The sequence below is a fragment of the Prionailurus bengalensis genome, chromosome B2 (genome assembly GCF_016509475.1).
Source record: "Prionailurus bengalensis isolate Pbe53 chromosome B2, Fcat_Pben_1.1_paternal_pri, whole genome shotgun sequence".
Taxonomy (NCBI): domain Eukaryota; kingdom Metazoa; phylum Chordata; class Mammalia; order Carnivora; family Felidae; genus Prionailurus; species Prionailurus bengalensis.
The window spans coordinates 44956016-44982793 of record NC_057349.1 but is presented as its reverse complement, the minus strand read 5'-3'; the positions used below and the strand labels follow the sequence as shown (position 1 = coordinate 44982793).

The window sequence follows — 26778 nt, the reverse complement described above, 5'->3', positions numbered from 1 at the left end:
TCCTGTTTAATGAGTTTCAACATCCTTCATGTGTTTTATCAGCTAAAATCTTTCCTGTGCTGGCTTCTCAGGTCCTGCCCTCAGAGCTCTTTAATCTTAGCAAGCCCCCTCCCATGGGAAGTTAAGGGAAAGGGACAGGATATGAGTTCCATTCTCTGGCTGCTTCTTTTAGTGCCACTCCTTGACCGACTGTGTCCCAGAGATTCTGTATCTCTCTGGAAACCAAGGCGCCAGTCCCTAAACAGATTGCTACCTTTTGAGGAGCTGGGATGGCAAAGCAAACACCAAATAAAAGCCACCCCTTCTGTTTGTCATGCAAACTTTCAGGCACACTCCTAAATGAAATGAATGGGACATGGGAAGGTGGAAGGGGTGATAAAATATCACCTGGCCACATAATGAAGTTGAAAAATGGATTTCTCAACAGAAGTACAACCATTTAGGCACTGAGTTGTGTTCAAAGGTGAGCATTACCAGCAGGAGAAAATAAATTCCTAGGAGAAAATCTGTCTTTGAGCTGAGCTGCTCAGGGCTAAGATACTTCTGCCTAAGATTCTGCCTGGATGTTGGCATATTATATCCCAAATCTCACGTTTCCCATAAGTTCTGTGGGTCTTATTGCCAATTTTGCTTAGTGTGGTGATTTTTCGAAATGAATGTGTTCTGTTATTGCACAATTGGCTACTCGTACCACAGTTCCATTAACAAGATGAAGAGCTTGGGAAAATAGGGAAAAGAAAAGAGACTAAATGCCACTATCATGCGGAAATTATTAATTTGACCTTGACACAATACCAAATAAATCTTCCAAACTAAAGGCAATCATTGGGCTTGGAATTACATGAAGCTCTGGAATTTCTAGATCTCGGGGGGGGGGGGGGGGGGCGGGGGTGAGAGAAGTAAGAAGTTGTTTCCATAATGGCTAGAGTCAAAAAGGAAATATGGTCAAAAAAATAATATTCAGGAAATTTGATAAATCTGGAGGTTAGGTTCATGCCCCTCATTATGAATAATTTATTTTAATTTCAGGAGAGGGGCACAATTTCCAAATGACTGAGATTTTTCATCACTAAAATAATTGCTGTTCGATTTGAAACCAGTCCCTGTCCCGGTTCCAAACTACCAACACTAAAGGCTCTGAAAGCAGGCCTGCAAAGAGGTACTTGTTTGTGTGTGTGTTGTGGAAAAACAATGACTTAACAGGCCTTTATGTCTTCTGCTTTGGTCACATTGCACTACTCATGTCCACGTGGCCAGCTTCAGACCTATTGACTAGTTGACTGTTTAAAACCAAAATTGGCGATAAAAATATCACTGAGCATGTCTGAAAAACAGTAATGCTGTTTGCCAAGTTTTCCCGGGTTATCACCTTGTAAGCATATGGTAGGATTACATTCCGGGGTCTCCTGTGTGTCTGATCAAAGGGCTGAGGTCGACTGATAAAAGGGCTGATACCCAAGAATGTTGTGGTACACTGGGGCCATCTACCTTGAGTGAACTCACACATGAGCCAGCTGTGAAAAGTAAATGTTTTTATTTTTATTTGTAAAGTAACAACCAGAATCTGTTTTGTGTATAGGGGTTTAAATACACACACACACACACACACACACACACACACATACACACACGCAAATAACAATACCTACAAGAATATTTTTTAAGTTTCACAAATGAGGAAACTAAAACCCTAGCAGTTAAACTATTTTATTCAAGGCCTAAAATAGACTAAAATAATAAGCACGTTTAAAAGACCTTTTATTTTGCCTCTGTTGCCTATCTTTAGGAAACCTGCCATAACTTAACTGTTTCCAAAGTACTTCAGTATTTCTGCTGCCACCCCACCCCCAACACCCATGCCCACCCCCTACCCCTGAAACTGGATCTAACTCCCGTCCCCCAAAGTGCCCAGGATCCCTCCAGAGTGACAATGACAGGGCCTATGGAGCCACAGAGCAGGCCTTGGGAGTGAAAGCACACAATGTCCAGTAGAGCCCCAGGCGTGTCCAGCAGGTCAGAAAATGGCTCTTTGACTTAATCTTGCCAAGGCTGATCAAGAAGCCGGGCTCTTGAAAGTCATGGGCAGAGTCAGTGGTCCTACCTCCTTGAAGCCCCGTCACCAAACGGTATTCTTTTTCCTCAGCAAACATTTTCGCCCTGACAGCTTAACTGTCATGCCTGGCAAGAAGAGAAAGTCTTCCGGGGAAGCACGGGTTGTCCCTGCATTCCAGTCTCCCTCTCCCAGACCTCAACTCTCAGTCCAAGACAGGGAACGTCCATGAGGAATGGAGCGGCCTAGGCAAAACGGTCAAAACTCGTGTTAACAGGAAGAACAACAGGCAATTACTGCTCATTCGAATCAGGAGTTATTCTGAGTCCTTAATATGTTAGCTCATTGAGTCCTGAAACCATCCTGGGAGGTATGTGTTAGCCTCATTTTACAGAGGAGGATATGCACCGAGGCCCGGACAATCTCCTCAAAGTCACACAGTAGGGAGGCTGTTCCCCCCCCCTACCCCCCACCCCCACCAAGCTTCATTTTTTCTGCACCCTCTGTCTTCTCCGTGCTGCTCCCTTAGCCCTAAACTTGGGGCTCGGTGCCCTTTCTTCCTCTCCAGCTATCTAAGCTTGGTCTCTGGAATGGCTGCTACTCTGAATGGACAACTTAACACAGAAAACACTGTTGCTTTCCTCCAGGTATTTGTTCAGTCAGTCTCATTTCCCACTGCGGAATGAAGAGTTCTGCATCCTTTGAGGTGAATTCAGGCATAAACAAATATGTGGAAGAGATTTTACAGGAACCGAAGAGACTTCCTGGTGACCCTGGAATAACACTGGGTAAAAACAGGCTCCATTTGGGTTGTAGCAAAGGCCCGCCTTTCCTATGAACAGCAGAGGGCGCTGTGCAGCTGGCTTCACGGTAAGACCGTCTTCTCCCTCCCTCCTCAGCCTCCAGGAGGGGATTTCTCCAATTAGAATCTATACCTGAAGCAAACTGCCAGGTCTCCACACCTCCACACCTCCACACCTTCCCTGACCTCAAGACCTCCTGACAAAACTTTCTGGACCTTATTTCCAAGAGCAATCAAACCTGAGGTCACTGGGATATGAAGAACTGCCCCCCAGGCTCAGGGTCTCCAATCTTTGCAAGTCCCATTATGACTTCCGGCCCCCTTTCTCAACAATGAAATCCTGCCCATCTCCTCAGACTGCATCACCCTTTGATTTTGTGTTCTGATCAAGGCCAGAAATACTACTCTTCTCCTTGTGATTGGGCCCTGCCTTGGGCTGCGACCTGACTTGCACTTACCAAACACCCTGCGTTGCTGAGCTGTAACTCTGCCCTTAACCCGTGGCTGCAGGCCCTCTGTCTGCTGACAGAACTCCCTGGTTCTGCTGGGTTTCCATTCGCTTGCTGTAAATTTCCTGTCCCTGACCTCTAACTTGTTAGGCCCCTAAGATGGCCTGCCCCAGTGACAGCTGCTGTTCCTGATCTTTCTGGTTTCACATCCATCCAGATCTAAAAGGCACAGCTCCAATTCCTGACAAAATTCAATAGGCACAGAGCCACCTGTGGAGGACACACTGAAAGAATGCGATCCTCGGTTCATTCCCCACCTCACAGGTTCAAAAACAGAAGTTGAAGGGGGAGCCTGCGTGGCTCGGTTAAGCACCCGACTTCGACTCAGCTCATGATGTCACAGCTCATGAGTTCGAGCCCCTGTCAGGCTCTGTGCGGACAGCTCAGAGCCTGGAGCCTGCTTCAGATTCTGGGTCTTCGTCTCTCTCTCTCTCTGCCCCTTCCCCGCTTTCTCTCTCTCAAAACTAAAGAAGCATTAAAAAAAATATTTTTAAATAACAGAAGTTGAAGAATCATGTGTTGAAGAATCAAATGAGGATTTCTTTGGGGAGCTGTTAGTGCATTCCCATCTCCTTCCTACACTTTCCCCAAGTACCAGTGGAAGCTTTATGCACCTCTCCGATTCCAGGAAGTCGTGCAGCCCAGATCCTGGATTCTACTGGTTTTCTCCAGTTTTTACTACAGCCAACCAGGTATGCCCAACTGGCTAGAGATTAGACTTCAACCATGCCTGTCTTCTCTAGGATGGTTAGATTTAGTACCCCCCAGGAGGCAGAGCCTCCTCCCCTTGAGATATCTAATGAACTTCAGAAAACAGGTCAAACTGGGACCTTGATGGAAAGGTCAGCCTTTACAGGTCATCTGAATCACCTCTTGATTAGTGACTAATCAAGAATGTTATAGTCATGTTCCACTATGGAGGAACTCTTTAGACTAGGAAATGGGCAGAGGTGGGAGAGTTAACTTTTTTAAAACTCTACAATATCTCTCCTTCCCCCCCTTTAAAGTTCTAATACAAAAGCCCAAATGTGAGGAAGATTAATTAAGAATAGTATGGGGGCACCTGGGTGACTCAGTCGGTTAAGTTTCTGACTTCGGCTCAGGTCATGATCTCACGGTCCATGATCACGTTCGAGCCCCACGTCAGGCTCTGTGCTGACAGCTCAGAGCCTGAAGCCCGTTTCAGATTCTGTGTCTCCCTCTCTCTCTGTCCCTCCCCTGTTCATGCTCTGTCTCTCTCTGTCTCAAAAATAAATAAACATGAAAAAAAAATTTTTTTTAAAAGAATAGTATGGTGGTGTTTTCCTGGCCCCCCACACATGCCTGTCAACGTATATGACAAAGCCCTCTTTCTCTCCCACCCTCTCCCAGGACCGTGCACCAATGTCACACAGCAGCACAACGTGGGTTTGCGGGACCTGTAACACAGCAGGTCCCTTCATGATCCCACCAACTTAGAATGTCTTTGATGCCATGCGGTTGTTTCAACTCTTTGCTTTGCCCCGTTGTTCAATAGTTGGCTGTGACTCAGACAGAGAATGAAATGTAGAAGGAGATGTGCCTGCCGCCAGATGGTGTTTAAAAAAAAAATCTGAGACTCATCTATATCCATGTACAAGGGCCGTGAAGACCTTACCAAGATTGATCACCCCTGCCCACACCCGCCACTACCTCTCAGGCTTCTGGCTGCCATGCTGCGACTAATTGCCCTTCATGGATGCCTAATATTTGTTTTCCTTCCATTTCACCTGTGGAGAAATATGTCTTATAGGTTGGCTGTTAGACAGCTAACTTGCTACAGTTCTACCCACACCCCCTTAGGGATGATTTTGGGCTCCAACTTCATTAGGGAGAGACAGGCTTGTTGCTTTGTGATCTCAATCAATTAAGTCTTCCTTCTAAACAATGAGGTTATTCTAAGTGTCACCACTCACTGACAAGATGAAATGAGGGTGTGTTGAGTGCCATAGACAGTAAGGGTGTATGCTACATCAGTACAGATGCGATGATATCATCCTCTCACTGAGGAAAGAAAAGGATTCCTAAGATTTGGTCATATAAGAATACAAAAATAGTAGCTCAAAGTGATACATGCACCCCAATGTTTACAGCAGCATTATCTACAACAGCCAAATTACAGAAATAGCTCAAGTGTCCATTGTCTGATGAATGGATGAAAAAGAAGTCAGATAGACAGATAGATAGATAGATAATGGATTACTCAGTCATAAAAGAGGAGTGAAATTTTGCCATTTGCAATGACGTGGATGGAGCTAGAGAACATTATGCTAAGCAAAGTAAGTCAGAGAGAGACAAACACCATATGATTTCACTCATATGTGGAATTTAAGAAACAAAACAAATGAGCAAATGGGAGAAAGAGAGAGGGAAGCAAACCAAGAAACAGACTCTTTATTAGAGAGAACAAAATGAGGGTTACCAGAGGGACGGTGGGTGGAGGGATTGGCTAAATAGGCAATGGGGATTAAGGAGTGCACTTGTGACGACACTGGGTGTTGTAAGGAAGTGTTGAATCATTGTATTGTACACCTGAAACCAATATTACACTCTATGTTAACTAACTAGAATTTATTTTAATTTTTTTAACGTTTATTTATTTTGAGAAAGAGAGAGAGAGAGCATGAGTGGGAGAGGGGCAGAAAGAGAGACACAGAATTTGAAGCAGGCTCCAGGCTCTGAGCTGTCAGCACAGAGCCCGATGGCCTGATGTGAAGCTTGAACTCGTGAACCGCAAGATCATAACGTGAGCCGAAGTCAGATGCTTAACTGACTGAGCCACCCAGGTGCCCCATGTTAACTAACTGAAATTTAAATTAAAACTTAAAAAAAAAAAAACGATATGGTCATGTAAACTGAGATGACATAGGTTTTAAATATGTGCATGTTTTCATTTATGCGGTGAGCAATGAAGAAGTTTTTAATCTCTGAAAGATATATCCTCCTGTTCCCTCCCCACCTCACTCCTGCATCACATCATAGGCAATAGTGTGCTCACAAGGAGCATTAAGGAGTTTGTCACAACTTGCAAGCAAAGCTTCTCCTTGAGTTTTTAATACTCACCTGTCATTTTCACCGATTCATTAATTTAGATCCATTGGTTGGGCTTAATGATGCATTCTAAATGGGAGGGAAAAGGGAACACTGATGTCAGTGAATAAGGGCATTGACAAAATGTATTCATATTTATGTATATGCTTGTCTAGAGATATAAATATGTAAAAATGGAAACATGAAAAGAAGTACCCAAACTGACACAGCTACACAGAATTAAATTATCATATTTCACTGAACCTAACATTGTAAGCCACATCATTATTTTTTTATTCCACTAAGAAAAAGGAAGGAAAAAAAAATCTTACCAATTAAATCATGGCATGCCACTGATTGTAAGACACAGTCCAATTTTAGAATTGTTAAAAGGTGAAGAAAATGCCTATCTTAGAATTGATGGACTATGGTACCAAAAGTCACACTCAGTAGTAGCTGACTGTAAATGCTGACTCTCAATGTGTGCAGAAAATTTTTTGTTTGTTTATTAAGAAAGTAGCTCTTATTAAGAAACTGTTGGTGGAGTAAATGGCTTCTTTCTAACTAATATAACAATGATGGTAATTTTAGTTGGTACCTTACAAGACAGACAGCTTGGTCAAAAGTCATCTTCAAGATCAATATACATGTACTTCAGCCCAAGAATGTGGCTTACTGAAGAGTCTTGAGAAAGGAGCACGCTAACTCCCATGATTCTCTGGGACACTTCAGGCAAATCTCATAAGTACACTGGGTCCTGGTTTCCTTACCTATGAAATGACTAGGTTGGACTAGAGTCTCATTTCTAACTCATCTCTCATTTCCCAGCTCTAGTGTTTTATGAGTCTACGATCCTGGTTTCATGTTGTCCCATCTCAACGGTCCAGATGTCAAGTTGAAATACATCCAAGGTGGAAAATTCTCTTGAGAGGGATTTTCTACTGACCTGAAGCTTTAGCAGGATACTCCAAATTTGTCAAGTGAAGAAATGAATGATTGAATGCATGTCCTAATAATTCTCTTTGCTAACAAATCCTGAATACTAAGCTACAATATTTGTCTCTTCATGACTCTGCTGAGGACACTGACCCTTAAGTATTGAGACTGAGAGGAAGGGCTTACCTCTACCGCCCTTGATCTCCCCTTCAGTGAAGACATCCTCATCCGCAAAGCATCTCTTATCTGAAGAAGCAAGGACAGTGAAGAAACGACAACATCCCCAAAACCCAGAACTTCGAGACCAATAACCCTGGCAGAAGCAACGTCAGAAGCACTATGCTTAGCCAATAAAAGCTGAGGTGTCGTTATAATTGGATTTACGATTAAAGTTAAAATTCTGGTTATGGTTTTTATTCTTCTAGATACACTCATACACAACCTCCTGTTGACTTGATTAAATGCAGGAAAGGAAGGAGTATAGTTCTCTGTTTTCCTCCTCTAAGCTGATGCCTGAAGCACCCCCATAAAATTCACACCCAGGAACCAGGCTTTCTTCTCAAAGCTGCTTCATCCCCCTGCTACCTGAGCCATGTGAAAATGTTTACAGTGAGTGAAACAAATTCAAATTACCTTGTGGTCCATGATGGTTCCAAACAGCAAGATGAAGAATCCCTGTGGCAAAATTCAACCGAAGTATGAGGGACTGTGAGGCAGACAATATCCCAACTGTTATTTTAATATCACTCTTCTAGATATCTTCAAGGACAGTTATTGGGTACTAGAAACTTCAGCTTCTATTGATGCAGATAAAAATGCATTGGCAAGTATTCTCTGTGATTGTACCTCAAAAAAAAGGATCACCTTCACGTCTGTGCATGAGAGTTATTGATATTTATTGAGTGGCTACAGATGGAAGAGAGTATTTTCTACATTATTGTATCTGTTTACTTTCCAAACCTTAAGTAGCTGATCTTACTCATAATAACAGCAACATGACACAACATGACATGGAATCTTGTAGTTCACAGTGACAATCATGGAAGGTGTCTGAGAAATGAAACCTGTATTATAGTTTACTTTCAGTTGGAATTAAAAGCCAAGAAATAGCAGGGCCTCTGAGCTGGTGGAATAAGTTTATATATAAAAGAAAGAAAATTACAGAACTATAAAATGCCAGGGTCTGTTCAAGTTTAAATTCTTTGGTTTCCTATGAAGTCATAATAATAGATAGTCAATCTTTCTAAATGGTGGAAGTTGAACTTTCAGAAAATTCTGCATCCTTCCATGAGAGTGGAAGGAGCCTGGGTTTCTGAGGATAGTTTCATGGCAAAGAAACACTACTCAGAAGACTGAAATTTTTAAATGTGAGTCACAGGAAAAGCTTGCTAAGAAAAGTTGGAGTGTATTTACCTAAAAGTTTTTCAGTGTTTTTCTTTTGAAAAAGAAACAGAATAAAACTTTCAGGGTTTAATTAAGTTGCAAAGTAAAAAATAAAATAAAATAAAATAAAACGAGATCATCAGTCACCAAAGTAACTTCAAGAGTTGGAGAGATTTACATGAGTCCAAGAGCTTTTGATTAAAAAAAAGAAGATGAAGAAACAAAAAACAAAAAAACCCCATAAGTCAAAGGTTTCTCCTTAAAAGCCATGCAAGGGAAAGAGTGGAATGTTCTCCACAGTTATTGAAGAACGTATGAGGAAGATATATAACTGATCTGAGCTGGCATTTCTTAAAAGCCTACTTTCTGTTTTATATAACGTTTTAAAATAGGGTAATGGGGACATGCTATAGGAATACATTGTTGCTTTACTAAGCAGTTATATTTATATATTTAAAGCAGCGGTTGGAAATTTTTTTTCTGTGAAAAACCAGGTAATGCATATTTTGAGCTCTACAGTTTCTGTTACAGCTAGCCAACTCTGCCATCGTAGCTCAAAAGCAGCCATAGGCAAAATGCAAACAAATGAGTATGGCTCTATTCCAGTAATACTACTTACAAAACCAGGCAGCAGGCCGTAGTTGGCCAAGCCCTGATTAAAAGCCTAACTAAGGATATGAACTTGCCCAATTTGCTATTATTCGTAGGCATAAAAAGTGGTCTGGCTAGCGACGGCTTCCCAAAAGTACATGCACAGTAGTCACATAGAGTACAACAATTTTTAGAGGGATCATTTTGCCAAACCAAGTGTGGTTAAGGCAAGATAAAGACAATATAGAGGATTTTAGATTCATATCTTTATCTTACTAAGGAGAAGGCCGAGGCCCAGAGAAAAGTGACATCTCTAAGGTCAGGCAACATGTGCAAGATCCATTTCAGGGAATCACAGCCTACATTTATTTCACAGCGAAAGCAGGGAAGAGGTGTAAGAGCTCCTCCCTGGTTAACATTCAAAGAGAATGGCAAGGGTTCTCTCTCCATAGTATGGAAAATGACTGTTTCACTGAATCCCTAAACTCCTTTAGAAAGGATAAAAAAACTGTGCTTGTTTTGAGGCATTATATGTGAGTGTAGACTCACACATCTTTGGCCAAAGACAAGTCTTTGATAAATGAAGGTAACCTTCTTCTGACATTGAAACGTTAGGAGGGATCAGGGAGGACGGAAGGAAGGAGATGCCCACCTAACCAGCCTGATCAGCTAAATCCAACTTGACAACCAATAAGGTAAGGGAGGCCACAGCCAAATGTCACTAAGACATGGAAAGAGTTAAAAAGAACATTTTGTATTCTATATTTTTAAATCATGGTCATAGTTTGTTGTATAGCCAGAATAAGAAATTATGAAATAAAAATATCTTATGAGTAAGACAATTAATAATAATAATTAGTAAAAATAAGTCTCCCTCTTGGAACTTACCTGGAAAGCATTGAGCAGGGCAAAGATTATATGGAATATCAAGGAAGTGCCTTCTATAAGTGTGGCTATTCCAAAACCCCAGGTCAGTCCCAGCAATGGGGTAAGGATGGCAACATTTTTGCTGATCCTCATAATTATGGCCAGATCCTGAGCCTTGGAACTGCCAATAGAGGGCCTCTGAGTGTTGACAGCAACAACCAAAACCACCACAAGGTTCACGGCCACAATGACCAAGGCTGGGATGGCAAATGCCAAAAGGGCTTTGGTGTTGTCCCAGTTAAGCCAGCAGGCGTCGGGTCTCATGTAGCCTTTCTCCGGGACTGTGATAGCAACTGTGGTGCCAGCAATGACCAACGGGCACCCGTAGCCAATGGCAAAGCCGATGGCCATCATGCGGGACTTCATCATCCTACGGAAAACAACCAATATCCCATAGACGATAAGCAGTGCTTTGAAGAACATCCAGAAAAACAGAGAGAGGTAGAAAAGGTGGCTGAAAAATGTCAGTGCAACACACCAGTTGGAGTCCTGGGCCTTTTTGTGAAAGTTAGAGTTTATGATGAACCACACGTTAGCAATCAGGAGCGACACGGCTATGTTGACGATGCACACGTGACGCATGTAGGATATCTCTGTCACAACCACCCGGGACCACACAGCGGCTTCAATGATCAGGCAAAGAATCAAGCTAAAGATGGAGATGCTGAGCCCAATGCAGGTGATGTAGTCCAGGACTTTGCTGTCAACAGATTTGGGGGACATCAGAATGGAAAAGGACATCACCATGCCAGTGTAGTTACACTGGCATTTTACTTTGTTCATGATCTCCAGCGTGGTTTCACACACATTTTCGTCCCACCTCCTTTTCCTGGAGTGCCAGCCAACACACTGGGCCCGGGCATTCTGGGATTTATTGATCTTCTCGAAGGTGAGTAAGACTTGCTTCAATCTTTCTGGTAAAATCACTGAAAGGACGAGACCATTTACAGGTCTAGGAAGACTCACATTCGGCAGGTGGACTTCTCTCAGTATGGCCCCCAAGGTGGGAAAAGCTATGCTAATGGCTTGGGATGCATTTGGTGGCAACTTCCACAGCTCTTGCCTGGGAATTTCTACCATTCCTATGATACCCTCTGTCACATTGTTCATGCTCGTGGAGAAGTTGAACTTTTTCTCTGAGGTATCATTGTTGATGTGAAACCCCTTTGTCTGAATGAAGAGTTCATCTGCAATGTTCTCAGAATCCTCGTGGATGTGGAGTTGCCTTGCAAACAGATTCATTGACTGCAAAAAATCCGAGCTGGTATTTTTGTCTGGAATGAAAGCCCAATTTGAAATGGCTGCTGTATCGAGGATGTGGTTGGCCACTTCACTATAACTCTGCCATGGACAAAAGTGGAAATTTACACTAAGGATTTACACATTATTGTAGAAAGTCAATTTCTAAAATCTGAAACTTGTGAAGATCAAACGATCTGATCTTATTTAACAAAATTTTCTTCCAATTCCCCGTTTATTAGAATTTCATGCTAATAAGCCTTCAGAGAAGGCAAAAAAGTGAAACAATAATTAAACTCAAATAAAAGTCACAGGTATAGTTTACTTGCTTTATTATGTGCCCTGGTGCAGCATTTGTAAACTGCAGTCCCTATAACCCAAGATTCCCGTGAGATAGCAATGATTGTTTAATGGAGGGAATTGGGAATAGATTCTATAAAAACCTACATTTCAGAAATACTGTGTGCCACATCCCGATATCCCCTACTCTTAGAAAGAGGGCCAAACTTCGTTAACATATAAAAGGTTCTAAAAAGTCCCGCCATAAGGAAACCTGCTTAACTTTGTTTAACCCAGAATTCCTACATGTGTTATGTACAGAAATCTCCGTTAACATTTCTCGAAATAATTATGTTCTCCAGAATGAAATTTGGGCAACACTAGAGTGGACACAGTCTTGTTCACAGCCATCCTTTTGTGACATTCCCTTGAAAATAGTCTGTACAAAAACATGTATTAAAAATGTGCTAACTTCTCGAACACTTCCATAAACTAGAGTGAATTGATACACCAGGCTGAAATAAAATGCCCATCATTGTTATGGTTGCCGTAGTTGTCATACCTTGTACCCTGAAGAGTACACTTGAAACTGTTCAAATGCAAGATTTGTTTTAAAAAAAGAAGAAGAAGAAGAAGACTGTCAGTTTTTTCTATGAAACGAACAAAGAATACCTTCATCTTCTCTGGGGTAACATTGTCAGACAAATCCGTAGAAATATTTCTTAATAACTCCACTATAAATGCAATGTTTCCAGACGTGGCTTCTGACGATTTCACAACATCAATTATGCAGGCGTAATCAACTGGACAGTTCCTGCGGATTCCTTGGGCTACACTCTCCAGGGGCTCTGGAGCTCGGAAGTCAAGAACATACAGAGGGACAGATGCTGCGGCTACGGAAAGGCGTAATGCACTATTGAAGTCCTGTTTTTAAAAAAAAAAATAAAAAAACAAAGTTGCTTTGTTCAAATGTGATTAAGAACCTAACATATATCAGAGTAAAGGAGCTAAAGGCACAATAAGCCACATGGGGAAAACAGAGAAGCAAGTGGTCCTAAAAAGTCATTGGGATGCCAGAAAAGACCGAGAGGAAGGTGGAGTCACGCACAGACCAGAGGTTCCACCAAAATTGCCCCAGAGATCAGGATACTGACCTGTTGCTTCCAGGACAGTGATTTTAACTCCAGTATGATAACAAGACAGTTTTCTCCAGACATGTGGAGAGATTCTAAAAACAAAATTTGCCTTTTTGATTTTTTTTTTAAAGGGGGTCCCATGGAATTTAGGGGTGGGGTGGGGAATGGGTTTTTGGAAGTTGGCAGGTCAAACGAAGAATTGCTAAAGTATCATTTCAAGAAGTTTCGAGTTCACTAATTAGGAGAAAGTAAGCACAAATCCATATTTAGAGCTCACTCTTTAACCTGTAAGCATTCACCATTGTGTGAATGAGTTTCAGATCTTATTTTTAGAAAAGATTCTGAGAGGGAGAAGAAGGGGGTGGGGGTGGGGGGGAAGAGTACCGGAGAGTTTGGGTAAGGAAGGAGAAGAGACAAATTGCACCCACTGCACCATTTTCCCGAGTCCAGATGTGAGATTTATTGTCGTGCTGAACAGAACACATGAAGAATGCCTTTACCACATCCTGGGCTATGAGCCCCAGAAGCCAATAATATGCAAATGCATCACCTTAAAGAATGTTTCCACAGATAAGCTTGTACACGTTTCAGTTGACTTTTGCCACTTGTTTTGATGACATGTAAATCCTATTTCTCCGCGAAAGTGCTGAGCACAAGGCTGGCTGCAGTTGGAAGCAGTGAGGCAAGGTCCACGGCATTTCTCTGAAAAGGAAAGGGGAGGGGGCTACTCAGCATTTCTGCACTCTGACAGAGGCAGCTAACATTCCAGCGATTGGGGGATTGCTTTTCAGAGGAGGTGACACGGAACAGTGTCCTCAGCACCAAGTAAGGCTTGCCAGGCGGACTGCAAAGCTGATGTCTAGGCAGAGAGAACAGCACATAGAAAGTAGAGATCACAGGTCATACAGAAAGGCTAGGTCAGAGCATCTGAGCGGGGTGTAGCAAGAGATAAGGATGGGAGAAGTAAGCAGAGGTCAAGGCATGAAGGACCTTAAATTCTGTGCTAATATGGGGGTTACCAGAAAACATGACTGGAGTCGCTTTTGAAACATAATTAAAGATAGTGTAGGCAGCCAAATTTTCTGTAAAGGGCCAGATAAAGTTGCCAGATAAGATACAGGAAGCCCAGTTAAATATTGATTTTATTTTTCAGATACACTCGATTCTCATTATTTGCAGTAATTATGTTCTACTGCCACAAGCATCGAATGAGGGGAAATCAAGGCAGGTTCTTACGAGCTTCTCCTCACAGCCTTTTCATCAACCAGTCAGTATATGGGCTTGTTTTGTGTGTTTCTATTTAAAGACACCTTATTTATGTTGTTGATTCATTAGCATTGAACTCATGGCCAATAGCACCATCGCTCATAACAGCACAGGAACAAAGTTTAACTAACACATGCATTTACTCCTTAAGACACATGACAGGCTTCTTAGGAACACCAGAACTACCCTCAGGAGCCATTTTAAACTGCACCAATCACCAAAAAAATCACCAACAAAAAGCACAAAAGGCAAAACATAGGGCACTACGTACATCACAAAAAGAACACTTGTTTAGAGTAGGAGACCTGGAACAAGAAGGCAGAGAGCCACCTCGTTTGACTCGGAACTTGCACCTTAGCTAACTCAAATTATTTTTTTTCTGTCTGTGAATGATCCAGAAAGCATGGTGAGTAGAGATTGGGGGGTTACAAATGAATTTCAATGAGCAAGAGAATTTGCAAATACAGAATCCACAAACAACAGGGATCCACTGAAAGCATTCAGTTACACAATGAATAAGTTTTTAATATACACATGACCCATGCAATATCCTTCATTGTTTGTCCGACACGAAAGCTTAACGAGGCAGTCCATATTTTTAATTGCTAAATGACGACTGTGGCCAGAGAGTAAATATTTCCAGCCTTGAAGGCCATGTGGTCTCCGTCAAAACTACTTAACTCTGCCTTTGTGGCATGAAGGCAATCAAAGACAATACGTAAAATGAATGGGCATGGCTGTGTTCCAATATAACTTTATTTCTAAAACTTGGTGGCAGGCCTAATTTGGCCCTGGGGTAAGGTGGATTGACTTGAGGCAGGGAGCCCAAGAATGAAGTTGTTGAAGTAGTCCCAGGAAGAATTGCCTTAGGAGAGTGGTAGTGGAATGAAAAGAGGTAGATCATAATGAGAGCTGGTAAGGTGTTGAAATCAATAAGATGTAGTGAGTGGCGGTGAGTCAAGGGATGCATCTATATTTGCGGCTGGGACAGCTCCGTGGTTGACTCCATTCATGGAGAAAGGAAACAAGTAAGTTTGCATTTTTCTTTACCATCTACCCAACTGCCTCTGGTTTGGCAAGTTATTTAAGCTGAGTGCTTCTCAATTTCTTTATCCAGACAATTGGAGGCAATGCCACAGTCTTGTTACAAACATTGAAGGAAATAGCATCCTGTCCAGCACTTAGAACGCTGTTGTCATAAATACTCAATGAAGGTTACCTATCTTTCTCTCTCTTTTCTCCATTCTGCATCTATGTAGAGATGTGTTTGGGCTAAAAATATAGTTGGCCATGTCTGTGGAGAATCCAGGTGTCTCTACTATTTGGGGGAGAACCACATGTTTGCACTATCATAGCATGATTATCTCCATAGTTTATCTCTGACTTCTTGAGAGCAACCAGTCTCACCAACATGATACCTATCTTATATCACTTCAATAGACCTCTCAGAACCAGTGTTACATACATTTAAGCATTCTGAAAATATCTTTGTAGGAAGGAATGAATTCTGTCCTGTTCCCTCTTCTGCCTTGTGAGCTCATTAGTTCAAACACATTTCCCTTCAGGGTTTTAAAGTGAACACTTGCCTTCTCCTCTAGAACACACGTGAATATTTGCTGAATTGCATCAGTGACTATGTCATAGATAATGTACAATTGTCAGTGAGTCTATCAATACTGGTAAACAATGAGAACTTGTTAGAGACTGTTATTCTAATTTTTTTTTAACGTTTTATTTATCTTTGAGACAGAGAGAGACAGAGCATGAGCAGGGGAGGGTAGGAGAGAGAGGGAGACACAGAATCTGAAACAGGCTCCAGGCTCTGAGCTGTCAGCCCAGAGCCCGATGTGGGGCTCGAACTCACGGACCGCGAGATCATGACCTGAGCCGAAGTTGGCCGCTTAACCAACTGAGCCACCCAGTCGCCCCCTTTTTTTTTTTTAATTTTTTTAACGTTTTATTTATTTTTGAGACAAAGAGAGACAGAGCATGAGCAGGGGAGGGTCAGAGAGGGAGGGAGACACAGAATCTGAAACAGGCTCCAGGCTCTGAGCTGTCAGCCCAGAGCCCGATGTGGGGCTCGAACTCACGGACCGCGAGATCATGACCTGAGCCGAAGTTGGCCGCTTAACCAACTGAGCCACCCAGTCGCCCCCCTTTTTTTTTTTTAATTTTTTTAACGTTTTATTTATTTTTGAGACAAAGAAAGACAGAGCATGAGCAGGGGAGGGTCAGAGAGAGAGACTGTTATTCTAATTGAAAGCTCGTGGTCTGGGACATGCTTGGCGACAGCCAAGTCTTCCTTTACTCTGTCCAGTCTCCATATGGAAGAAGACTGTTCTGTAGACACATACCTTGTATCATTCCAGTCTTGAGTTTCCCTTCAGGATGTTGATGTTTATCTCCATCCTGTAAAACATAAATTCCCAAAGGTCCGCTTACTAGACTCTCCTCTCTCATCTCAACATAGAGGCTCCATGTGGATATGAAGTAAAAACGTGTTCAGGACTAGGCCAGAAAACTGGCATCCATGTATGACATCATGGGAACTTGCAGAGGGAAGCATAGAGGTGAGCACAGACAAAGCACAAACTATTTTCTGATGAGACCTAGAAGCTTGCCAGTGGTCACTTGGGCTCTGAAGGTCAGGTTAATGGACTGAATCCATATTTTGGAAAGCTTTAAAAAAAAAAAAAACAATGAACATTACTCTTTTTTTTTTTAGTTTATTTCTTTTGAGAGAGAGAGAAAGTGCAAATGGGGGAACAGCAGAGAGAGAGGGAGAGAAAAAGAATCCCAAGCAGGCTTAGCACTGTCAGCACAGGCCCAGTGCAGGGCTTGATCTCACAAACCATGAGATCATGACCTGAGCTGAAATCAAGAGTCCAATGCTCAACCGACTGAGCCACCCAGGGGCCCCTGGAAAGTTGAAGTACCCAGGGAGAACACAGATGTAGCAATTGTAACACTAAGCTGGTCTCCATCTGTATTAACTGTAACTATGAAATGGAGCTTATATGCCCCTCCAGATACCATTATATCCCCCAGAAAGGTAGAGATGAGCAGATGCTAGGAATAATCAGTAGGTGACAATAATAAAATCACAAACTCTTTTGTAGCTATAAAGGGCTATAAACATTATCTAAAAGAAAAAAAAAATACCCTGTAGGTTACAGATAAGGAAATTAAGACTCAGAGAAGGAAAGCAACTTGTGCAGCTAATGAGAAGGAAAGTTAAGGTCTGGAGCTGAATCAGTAGCTGCCAGGCTGGTACTTCCTCCTCCCAATGGCTGCCTGTCTACATTCTCTGGGGCTTGAAAAGTCATTTTCCTACTCTCCTATAGTTCCATGTCACACCCTGCAAATATACTGTTGCAAGGCCCAGCCACCTCTCAACGTTTCTTTGTTCCCTTTAAAACAAAAAACAAAAACAAAAAACTATTAGCAAGACTAAAACTGTAGTCATTTGAACATTTATTTAAAATCACGTCCTGTATCATAAATTTAGCTATCTGGGAGAACTGACAGATTTCTCTATGGGACCACGTAAGAATGGATCAAACTTACTTTGATGCGCACCTTGGATCTATAGTGAGAACATTCCGTGGCCAGGAATAACATTAAACAGCAAAGCATCATTTCCTGGGACTTCATTTTCACACATTAGGATCTTCACCTGCAGGAGAATGAAGGTGGATCCAGCTGAAGGTGATAAGGCTGAACAATGCAAAACTTAGCCGACTAACAAAACACTTGGTGACCCTACAGGGTACTCTGAGATATGCACACCAAAACGTCCTGCTCTAAGAAAGAACACCAATATCTACTTTCAAGTTAGCTAACATGTAAAAGGAAGAAAAGAAGAAAGAAAGAAAGAAAGAAAGAAAGAAAGAAAGAAAGAAAGAAAGAAAGAAAGGAAAGAAAGAGAAAGAGAGAAAGGAAGAAAAGAAAAAAAAGAAAGACTTTTTCTCAAATGTTAACTTTTCTACAAATAATACATGGGAATGATGGAAGCACCAGGAAAGAAACATGTTCACCAAGACATCGTTTCTGGTCATTTAATTGATAATTTTCTGCGATAGTAACATTTCTCAAGAACTTTTATTTCTTAGTCACTGTTCTGAGTGCTTCCTTTACTGTCTTCATTGTACCTGTGGAGAAGCTAAGGTACAAAGTGTTGAGCAGCTCTGAGCCAAGTTCATTCAGATAAAAAATGCTGGAGCCCAGAGTTCAACCCAGAGGGCGCAGCTGGAGAGCAGAGTCTCTCGGCAATGGTACCATTGACATTGTAGGCTGGATAGTTCTTTGTTTTGGGGGGGCTGTGCTGTGAATTGTAGGATATATAGTAGCATCTCTGGCCTCTACCCACCAGATGCCAGGAGCAGCCTCCTCTTTAGTAGTAACAGCCAAAAATGTCTCCGGATGTCTCCAAATGTGCCCTGGGAGAGAAAATCACCCTCCGTGAAGAACAACTGTTCTACAGTGTACTGTCTCTCTAGGCATATGGAGTCAAGTAACTTAAAATGAAATGAATATACACTATTGTCTGCTACTGGAGCAAGCACGGAAACTCTCTCATAGATAGATCAACTACTACTCAGAGAAACTAGAAGCACTAGAAGATAACTCTCTGTTCTCTGGCTATGTCTGCTTCTTGCCTGTTTGTTCTTTTTTTTAACATATCATTGACATGTAACACTACATTAATGGAAACATATCATGATTTGATATTTGTATTTTTGCGACATGATAGGTAAGTCTAGTTAACATCTGTCACCACACATGGTTACAAATGTTTTTCTTGTGATGAAGCCTTTTTCTTGATAGTTCCACCTTGCAAAGACAGATCTCCAAGAATGCATCTTTACAATAGTTGGAATTCATGGACACCATCATGATCATCGCCATCATACTTACAGGCTAGTGGAAACTAAGACCATTTATTGGAAACAAAGTTCCCTAGAATGATTTTCCTGGTAGTACAAATGCAGCAAAGTGAAAATACCATGGGTCTTAGAGTCAGCACGAGTTAAGTTGTTATCATATTTATGCTATTGATGAACTATTTGACCTTCACGGATCCCATTTTCTTTCTCACTCATTTCATAAAATGTAGGGTGATTTTTATTCTACCAATGACCCTTTTTCAAGTGCCTCCTATTTGCCAGGCACTGTACCAGCCTCTGGGGTATGGAAATAAAGGTTGCTGTCATTTCCATTAAGGATGTCCAGTGGGGAATACAGACACGTCAAAGCAATAGTGAGCAATAGTGAGAATCTACATGCTGCACATGAGGCAGAAACTGAGCCTCAGCAAACGTAAATCCCTTTATGCTCCAATGGAGATGAACGAATTCTGATCCATCTAGCCCCACCAGGCAATCTGTAGCCAGGGAGAAAACAAAACTCAGTGATCAGGGATCAAACCCTTCCGAGGTAGAGTCAAGACTACGATGGACTTTCACGACTCCAGTGAGCCTTTGCATGAGACGATGAGCCACAGGCATTTACAGGAAGGCTTCCAAATTATCTTGGAGTTTAAAATTCTTTGAGTTCCTAACCAATGAACATATAGGGAAAGTATTTTGACTTCTACTGTCATCTTGCAGAGCAAGTCTGAGCAAGGGAAAGGAAACATGGCAGAATGACAGGCAAAGTGTGGTAATGGATTTGCATAGTTGTTGGGATATGTGTGTGGAATTCATGATCTTACAGGAGTGGTTGAAAGAAGTTCTCCTGTATGCAGCAAATTGGTGGATTAATACACTAAGCAATTTGCAATATTAATATTTTTAGGATAGATTTTTAACTGTCATCACAAAAGGAAATACCAGAAGAACCAGAATAAGTTGTCTTAGAAGTACCCATATGTTTCACATATATACTTGTGGATTTCAAAATTTTTTTTATCCTGACACAATAAAAAAAAAAGATCTTAAATCATGACTCATTGTGTACAGACACATTAGAGATGCCTACATAAAATTGAAAAATACATAACCTTTATATTTCAAAAACTTTTATGTAAAATTACTTATCCTTCCCATCTATGAGCAAGATACTCTGCTATGTCTGTGATTTTTATCTTGCATTCCACTCTACCTGACATTCTTTCAGGGATTGGTTGCCACCCACTAAATTGACTCCACAACCCTCTAATGGATTGTGACCTACAATCTTAGAAGCAGAAATACAGACTAAAAGATTCATTTTCATTATCAAATCGAAAATCGTTCACTTCTCCCACTGAAGTGGTCCCTTTGGTCTATTCTCTTTCCTATTTTTCACAACTCTGTCGAAATCTCCTTCCCAAGATGCATTCATCAGGGAAAAAAGATACCTGCATTCAGGGTCAAATAATAGGACTGATGCTGAGAGTAAATGCAATTCTCTTCCACCTGGAGAGCATGGTTTGGAATGCACAGCCAAATGGGTGAAGGCAAGCCCACAGGAGGCCACTTATAAATAAGAACACCTGCTATCTAAGGCTTCAGGAAGAAGATTTTACTGTGTACGGTTTTCAATATAAGAAGTTTGCTTTAAAGTTAATCTTGCTGGGAGAAAATCAGATATCTGGCACAATGATGTGATGTGATGTGATGTGATTTGGGAACTCCAAAACTGTTTTCCCAACCAGTGCTAGGACTTCTAAGTCCACAGCTCCCAAAAGTGTTCAGAGAGGAAAGGATCCAATAGTCACGGCCTTTTCTGTAGATCATTATGCTCTATGTGGAACATTATGAAATAATGATTCATTCATTTTTTTAAGAAAAAAATTACTAGCAGACAATCCACATGCAGTGTGAAATCACAAGCATGACCATAAGAAGCATAAACTTTGAACTGAGCACAACTAGCTGTTTGGAGAGTTTTGGCTGATAAACTTGCTATTCCATCAACCACATTCTTATAGTCTGATGTACGCAACCCATCTACCATTCTGTCTGATAATTGTATGGTAAATTTCCTTCAATTATGACAAATGGGAAGGGGGGGATGTTTAATAACGTTACCCGAGAGGAGTCACTGCATTCTTATTTGTGTCCATTTTGATTGGCAGGGATGGGTCAGATGGATAAATGTTTTCAAGTTAGCCCCAACTGGATTGTTTCTCTTCTCACCAGAAAGAGTGGAATGGGATCCATCCTATCACAATTTGGATAGCCGAAGCCAAAATCCAGAGCATTCTGCACGGAACACTATGAGCCAGAGCTTTAGGGCTCTGAAAATGGAGACTTAAAAAATAAAAAGAAGCATTTCCAGAATAATTCATAATCCGAGGCTGATATTTCATAGGACAAAATGGAAAAAAACATACTTTCTGAGATTCATCATTGCTAAAGACTTAATTAAAGTGAACTTTGAGTTTTGTGTAATGCCAAGCTAAAAATTTTCTGCAAATGAAAAGTACTTCTCCAATACCCAGCACAGTGTCTGCATGTGATAAGTGACCTCTTGAAAGAATGAGGAAAAGAACAAGGACACAAAATCTAAATATTAAATGTGACACGAGTGGACTGTCCAAAAGAACATCAGCAAAAACGCGGACAGTACCGAAAGAGGCAGCTTTCCAGTGTGAATCTATTCAAGGACAACTTGCCTGGCCCAAGGGTCTGCTAGTTCCTAGTGAAGAGAGCCTGGAGTCAATGCCAGGTCCTATCCTACCTGGAGAATCCAGAGTTATTCTATCTCCAGTATGCTTAAATTACCTCCATACCATTTATTGACTTCTGGTTTTAGTGTGTTCAGTTTAACGGCAAAATCGTGTGTTTTCATAAAATCCCTGCCTCTTTAAACCCCTTGGGTATGGCGGCAGGAAAACACTTTGTTGGGAAGATCTGTCACTGGCTATTTACATCAAGATCCTAGTCCCTGGTGGGGGAACATAAAAATAGTGAGCAGTAACTCTGACAGAATAGCGCTATAACAACGCATATTTATGCCTAGGGTTGACACATACCATCTCCCGCTTGCCTGCCAAGTTCGTAGCAGGCACCAAAGTTGAATTTTAAAAGAATGGAAGAAAAACCTGACGCTGAAGGCATTTTTATACACTGACTTAAGTGTTCTGTGATTTCAGGAAATCTGCCTGTTTTCTTCCTAGTAGGCAAACACTACAGAGTTTCGTGTCAATTGCGTTTGGCTGGGATACTGCGTCCTGAAGTGGGTTTCTGTGGAACGCGAGTCTCATAAAACACCAAGGGGTTCCATGGTCAAATGGTTTGAAGAACGTGCCAGCACCAGCACCCCCAACCCCTCACACATACATATATGCATGACACGGTTTCTGGGCATCCTTGTGGCAAAAAGACCTGTTTCATCCCTATTGGACCAAATTTACGCTATCGTCTAAAGTGCTCTGGGGGAATTTAAGGCTATTGTTCGAGGACCATATGTCATCTTGGAACACGTTAATTCACCCAGACTCAGGCTCCACGAGCATTTGTTGGGCGTCTACCACAGGCCAGTCCCTATGCTAATACCTTCATAGAAGGTCATTCACCGTGACCCAAAGCAGCGCAGCCGAGAGGAACAGACCTAGCCTTCAGTGAATCCTGAAAGAAGGAGGCGGTGGAGAGGTCATCTTCAACAGTGAAAAGAGTCAGAATTATCCTGAAACATAATGCTCCGGCTGGAGAGCTGAGGAAAGGCAGGCACAGAAGGGGTGGGTGGCAGTCAGATGTTGGGGATGATCACAGGAAGGGGAAGGCAGACTCAGAAACGGATAATTAAAAAGAGGAGGAGAAAACAAGATGCAGAAATTGTACCTGAGGCCTCCATGGTAATTAGGTAAATAAAGGGTCATCTGATGCTTAGGAAGAAACAAGGCCTGCATCTTGTTCCCAAAGTGCCTGAAAGATGACCTATTTCAGAGGTGGAAGCAACAAGCAGCCTGCATTGGCAGCTTCTCAGGTTCTAGAAAAGTAGCATCCCAAATTCCTCCCCCCTGCTTCCCCAACCTGCCTCTCTTTCCCTGTGCATCCTTATAAAAGCTTGAATTACCGGCTACCATCCACTTTTGTCTTTCACTTGAGAATAAACAGCAATTCTAGGCCACTGAATGGAAGCCAGACTCTCTGCTCTAACAGAGTGATCACTTCAAAGAGAGAGAGGGAGAATAGCCTTTGCTGGCCCCAGAGGCTGATGACAATGTAGCTAGCTAGACCCAGTAGTCCCAGTGGCTCAGTCACATCAATAGATGCCTCCCACACCACTGTGTGAGCTCGAGGCCCTGATGACATGGGGTTAGCAGAGCACAACACTCGGTCGTCCCAGCCCCAGAGCCTGAGAGAAGTTAGCCTGCATTTGGCAGATTAGGACCAAAAAATCAGGTTGTCATTAGTCAGGAGGCGAACACAGGATAACTTCTCTGTCCCCAGCACCCCGCGGACTGTGAGATGCATAATTGATACCCAATAAACATGTGTTGGATAAATGGATGGATCAGTGAATGACCCATGCAGAGAATGATGCCAATTTCTGAAGCTTTTGTTTAAAAATCACAAGGCAACTTCTCTATCTTAGATGGGAAGATAAGCATATTTGCAACTCTAGATGCTTTTGAAACCTGGTGATTTAAGTAGAAATGCTGCCAGGGGTGCCTGGGTGGCTGAGTCGGTTAAGCATCTAACTTCGGTTCAGGTCATGATCTTGCGGTTCATGGGTTCGAGCCCCGCCTCAGGCTCTATGCAGACAGCACAGAGCCTGGAGCCTGCATCAGATTCTGTGTCTCCCTCTCTCTCTGCCCCTCCTTGCTCATGCTCGCTCTCTCTCTCTCTCAAAAATGAATACGCATTAAAAAAACTTTTTTAATTAAAAAAAAAAAAAAGAAAGAAATGCTCCCAGCCTACCTCTTTGTTATACTACCTGGAACCTTATGCGACACAGGATGGTGAGGTCCCATCCAGGTGCAGCAAAGAACAACGTCCTGCCAGATTAGTGATGTCTGCCACAGGCGTGGCAGGCAGCCATCCTTTCTGCCCAGTCTCCACAGTCAGAACTCACAAAACATTTTCTTGAACAGACCTAGGGGACCCCAGCTGTTCCGAAACACCGTCTCCTATCTGTGCCACCTCCCTTGTCCTAAGAGCTGAGTTTCTGAATGACTTGGAATTAAATAATACAATTAGTCTGCCTGGGTCCTAGGGCTTGTTTCCGATATGCGCTAGCATGGGGTGGGTTGTGGGGAATGACTCATGAAACGGAGGCACCCCACACCTGCCTGGACACGCCGTGCGAGGGCTAGCATCAGGACTCTCAAAGCAAATTAAGAAGGCACAGCCTGGGAATGGTAACCACAGTCAGCCAGGAAGGAACGTGCTGAAAGCCGTGATCTCTCAAACCCCTCCACACAGAACACCCTAAGATGAGCTGGGTGGGAATGTTTGCAAACGAAGTGGACCCTTTCCCAACGGGTTCCCCTCCGTGAACTTCACCCCAAGGTGAGAGGGAGGGCCTACCCACTTGTTGGCTAACCTTCCAGGCAGCAACTCACCTCACACTCCTTGGCCAATCCCTTTGATGGGAAGAACCAGTTCAGAAAGGTTAACTGAGGGTTAGGACCTTAGAATCTGCTGACCCACATGTTGGGGTGTGTGTGTTTTGTTCCCCTCAGCTGAATTTCATAACCGTGCATCCCATCTACTGCGCTGGTGTAATTAGAACTCTGGTTATATAGTCAGATGGCTAACAAGTTGTTTGTGCGTTCTTGATCTCAGCCATCAGATGGATTCAGTCACTCTTACCAGCTGTCCCTTGCCATGGAGGAGCTGTTTCATAAGGAGCCTTGGAGGAAAGAAAGATACAAAAGATCTATTAGAATCAGAAGCATCTTATCCCCGCCTATTTTAGATGGCTTCCAGCCCATCTCTTTGTAGCCCAGTATCTTTTCTGAGAGTTGCAGTCTGGATTCAAATGCTGTTAAGTTTCAAGAATCACTTGATTTCAGAGTCCGGAAGGGATCTAGCATCTGGCCAACTATCTTGAGATTTATATGATTTTAAAGTAATTGACAGACGGGGCAATTGCTCTGTTCCAGGAAGAAAGTTTGCTGGAGTACTGCAACACACACAAAATAGCACCTTAGGACGCACACTTGAAAGGCCACACTTGTCCTCAGAATATAAGGAAGATAGGTCATCAAAGGTACTACAGACCACTCAAAACAAGGGTAGGTGCCTTTGCAAAGAGGTTTCAGCAGTAACTCAAGGAAATGTCTTAAGTTGGTATAAAGACAGCTTTATCAGCCCCATTAAAAGGAAAAACTACTAAAGAATGCTTAATTATATATTTATTTACACACACACACACACACACACACACTTTACAATGAGCCTAAAGGAAGGCAATCGAAAGCTGGTTTGCTCATCCACTTTATCCAGCAAGGGACAATCAGAGAACAGAGAGTCTAATCGCCTGGTGCTTTGCATTTTCACTCCTAGGAGTGAGCAACTGGACCCTGACAAATGCCTTTTGAAAGAAAAACAAACACAAAAGAGATCTAGGAAATACTTTAACCTTGAGCTAGCCAACTTGTAAATAATGTTAGGGAAGTTTCCTGCAGCAATCAAGCATTCCAGACAATACCACCATAAATCACACATTTTCCCCATCCCGGAATACATGCCAAAACAATCCGGTCTTCGGTAGGAGAAAGATTTTGTTGTGACATGTGTACTCACCGCATCCAGGAAATCTAGCAGCCCAGCAGGGAAGTCGGCACTGAGTTCCCCACCGCTGTGCCCCACCATCATGCGTGCCTGCCTTTGCACCTCTCATGGTCCCCCCTTCAGTGGCTGTGATCTCTCTTCTCCATTTTTGAAAGGGAAATCCAAGAGGCCCCGGTGCAAACCAGCCACCTGTTGTGAGAAGCCTATCTGAGAAGTAAAACCGCCCGGGGTTTCAAGGCTTGTGTAAGTATGTGATTCACTCCACAATGGGTGCATCAAGCACGCCTAAGAGAAATTACAGGTTTCTCTCGTCTGAAGCAAATCCATTAAAATGAGTCACTTGTTTGTGCTTTAATGCCTCATCTTTATCTCGGATGATCACATGAGGCTGTGTTGCATCTACTGCACTGGTGTAATTAGAACACAGGGGACAGAAGGCGAAGTTGTGCCACTCTTGTAGATGATTCTAGAAGGCTATCACATTTTTGTCTGTATTGATGGTGAACGTGGGGGGAAACTGGCTAGGAAATGGATGGGTAAATCATGATCTAATCCCTACCTTACGCCAAAGAGATTTTTGTTTGACTTATTTATTTTTTAAATGTTTATTTACTTTTGAGAGAGAGAAAGACACAGAGTGCGAGTGGGGGAGGGTCAGAGAGAGAGGGAGACACAGAATCCAAAGAATCCAAAGGCACAGAGCCTGATGTGGGGCTCAAACTCACAAACGGTGAGATCAGACCTGGGCCAAAGTCAGACGCTTAACCAACTGAGCCACCCAGGCGCCCCTGTTTTCCTTTTTTTTTAACTTTTTTTTTAATGTTTATTTATTTTTGAGACAGAGAGAGACAGAGCATGAACAGGGGAGGGGCAGAGGGAGAGGGAGACACAGAATCTGAAACAGGCTCCAGGCTCTGAGCGGTCAGCACAGAGCCCGACGCGG

At 42.5% G+C, this 26778-nt stretch overlaps 1 protein-coding gene across 7 annotated transcripts; it reads right to left on the bottom strand.

Annotated features, from left to right (window-relative positions):
- Window positions 1-1517: 1517 nt before the first annotated feature.
- Window positions 1518-26100, bottom strand: ADGRF4 (adhesion G protein-coupled receptor F4). Of its 7 annotated transcripts, none has more exons than XM_043591619.1 (11): window positions 25848-26097; window positions 24912-24951; window positions 17746-17842; window positions 16521-16575; window positions 13451-13602; window positions 12437-12688; window positions 10208-11587; window positions 7979-8020; window positions 7532-7591; window positions 6443-6499; window positions 1518-2295 (listed from the first exon to the last, which is right to left on the bottom strand). In XM_043591619.1, exons 3-10 carry the CDS (start codon window positions 17818-17820, stop codon window positions 6452-6454), a joined length of 2064 nt encoding a protein of 687 aa, XP_043447554.1. In that variant the 5' UTR covers window positions 17821-17842; window positions 24912-24951; window positions 25848-26097; the 3' UTR covers window positions 1518-2295; window positions 6443-6451. The 7 variants fall into 7 exon arrangements, with proteins under 7 accessions (XP_043447554.1, XP_043447553.1, XP_043447552.1 ...); XM_043591618.1 differs by having other exon boundaries at window positions 24662-24951; window positions 25848-26096; XM_043591617.1 differs by having other exon boundaries at window positions 17734-17842; window positions 25848-26095.
- Between the last annotated feature and the right edge of the window lie 678 nt (window positions 26101-26778).

Excerpts from the sequence above, each read along its gene's own strand:
- ADGRF4 (XM_043591613.1), bottom strand. The coding sequence starts at position 17,820 with ATGAAGTCCCAGGAAATGATGCTTTGCTGTTTAATGTTATTCCTGGCC. Across the intron at positions 11,588-12,436 it reads TTACCCCAGAGAAGATGAAG|AGTTATAGTGAAGTGGCCAA; the intron begins GTATTCTTTGTT and ends TGTCCATGGCAG. Across the intron at positions 7,592-7,978 it reads GAACCATCATGGACCACAAG|ATAAGAGATGCTTTGCGGAT; the intron begins GTAATTTGAATT and ends TTGCTTCTTCAG.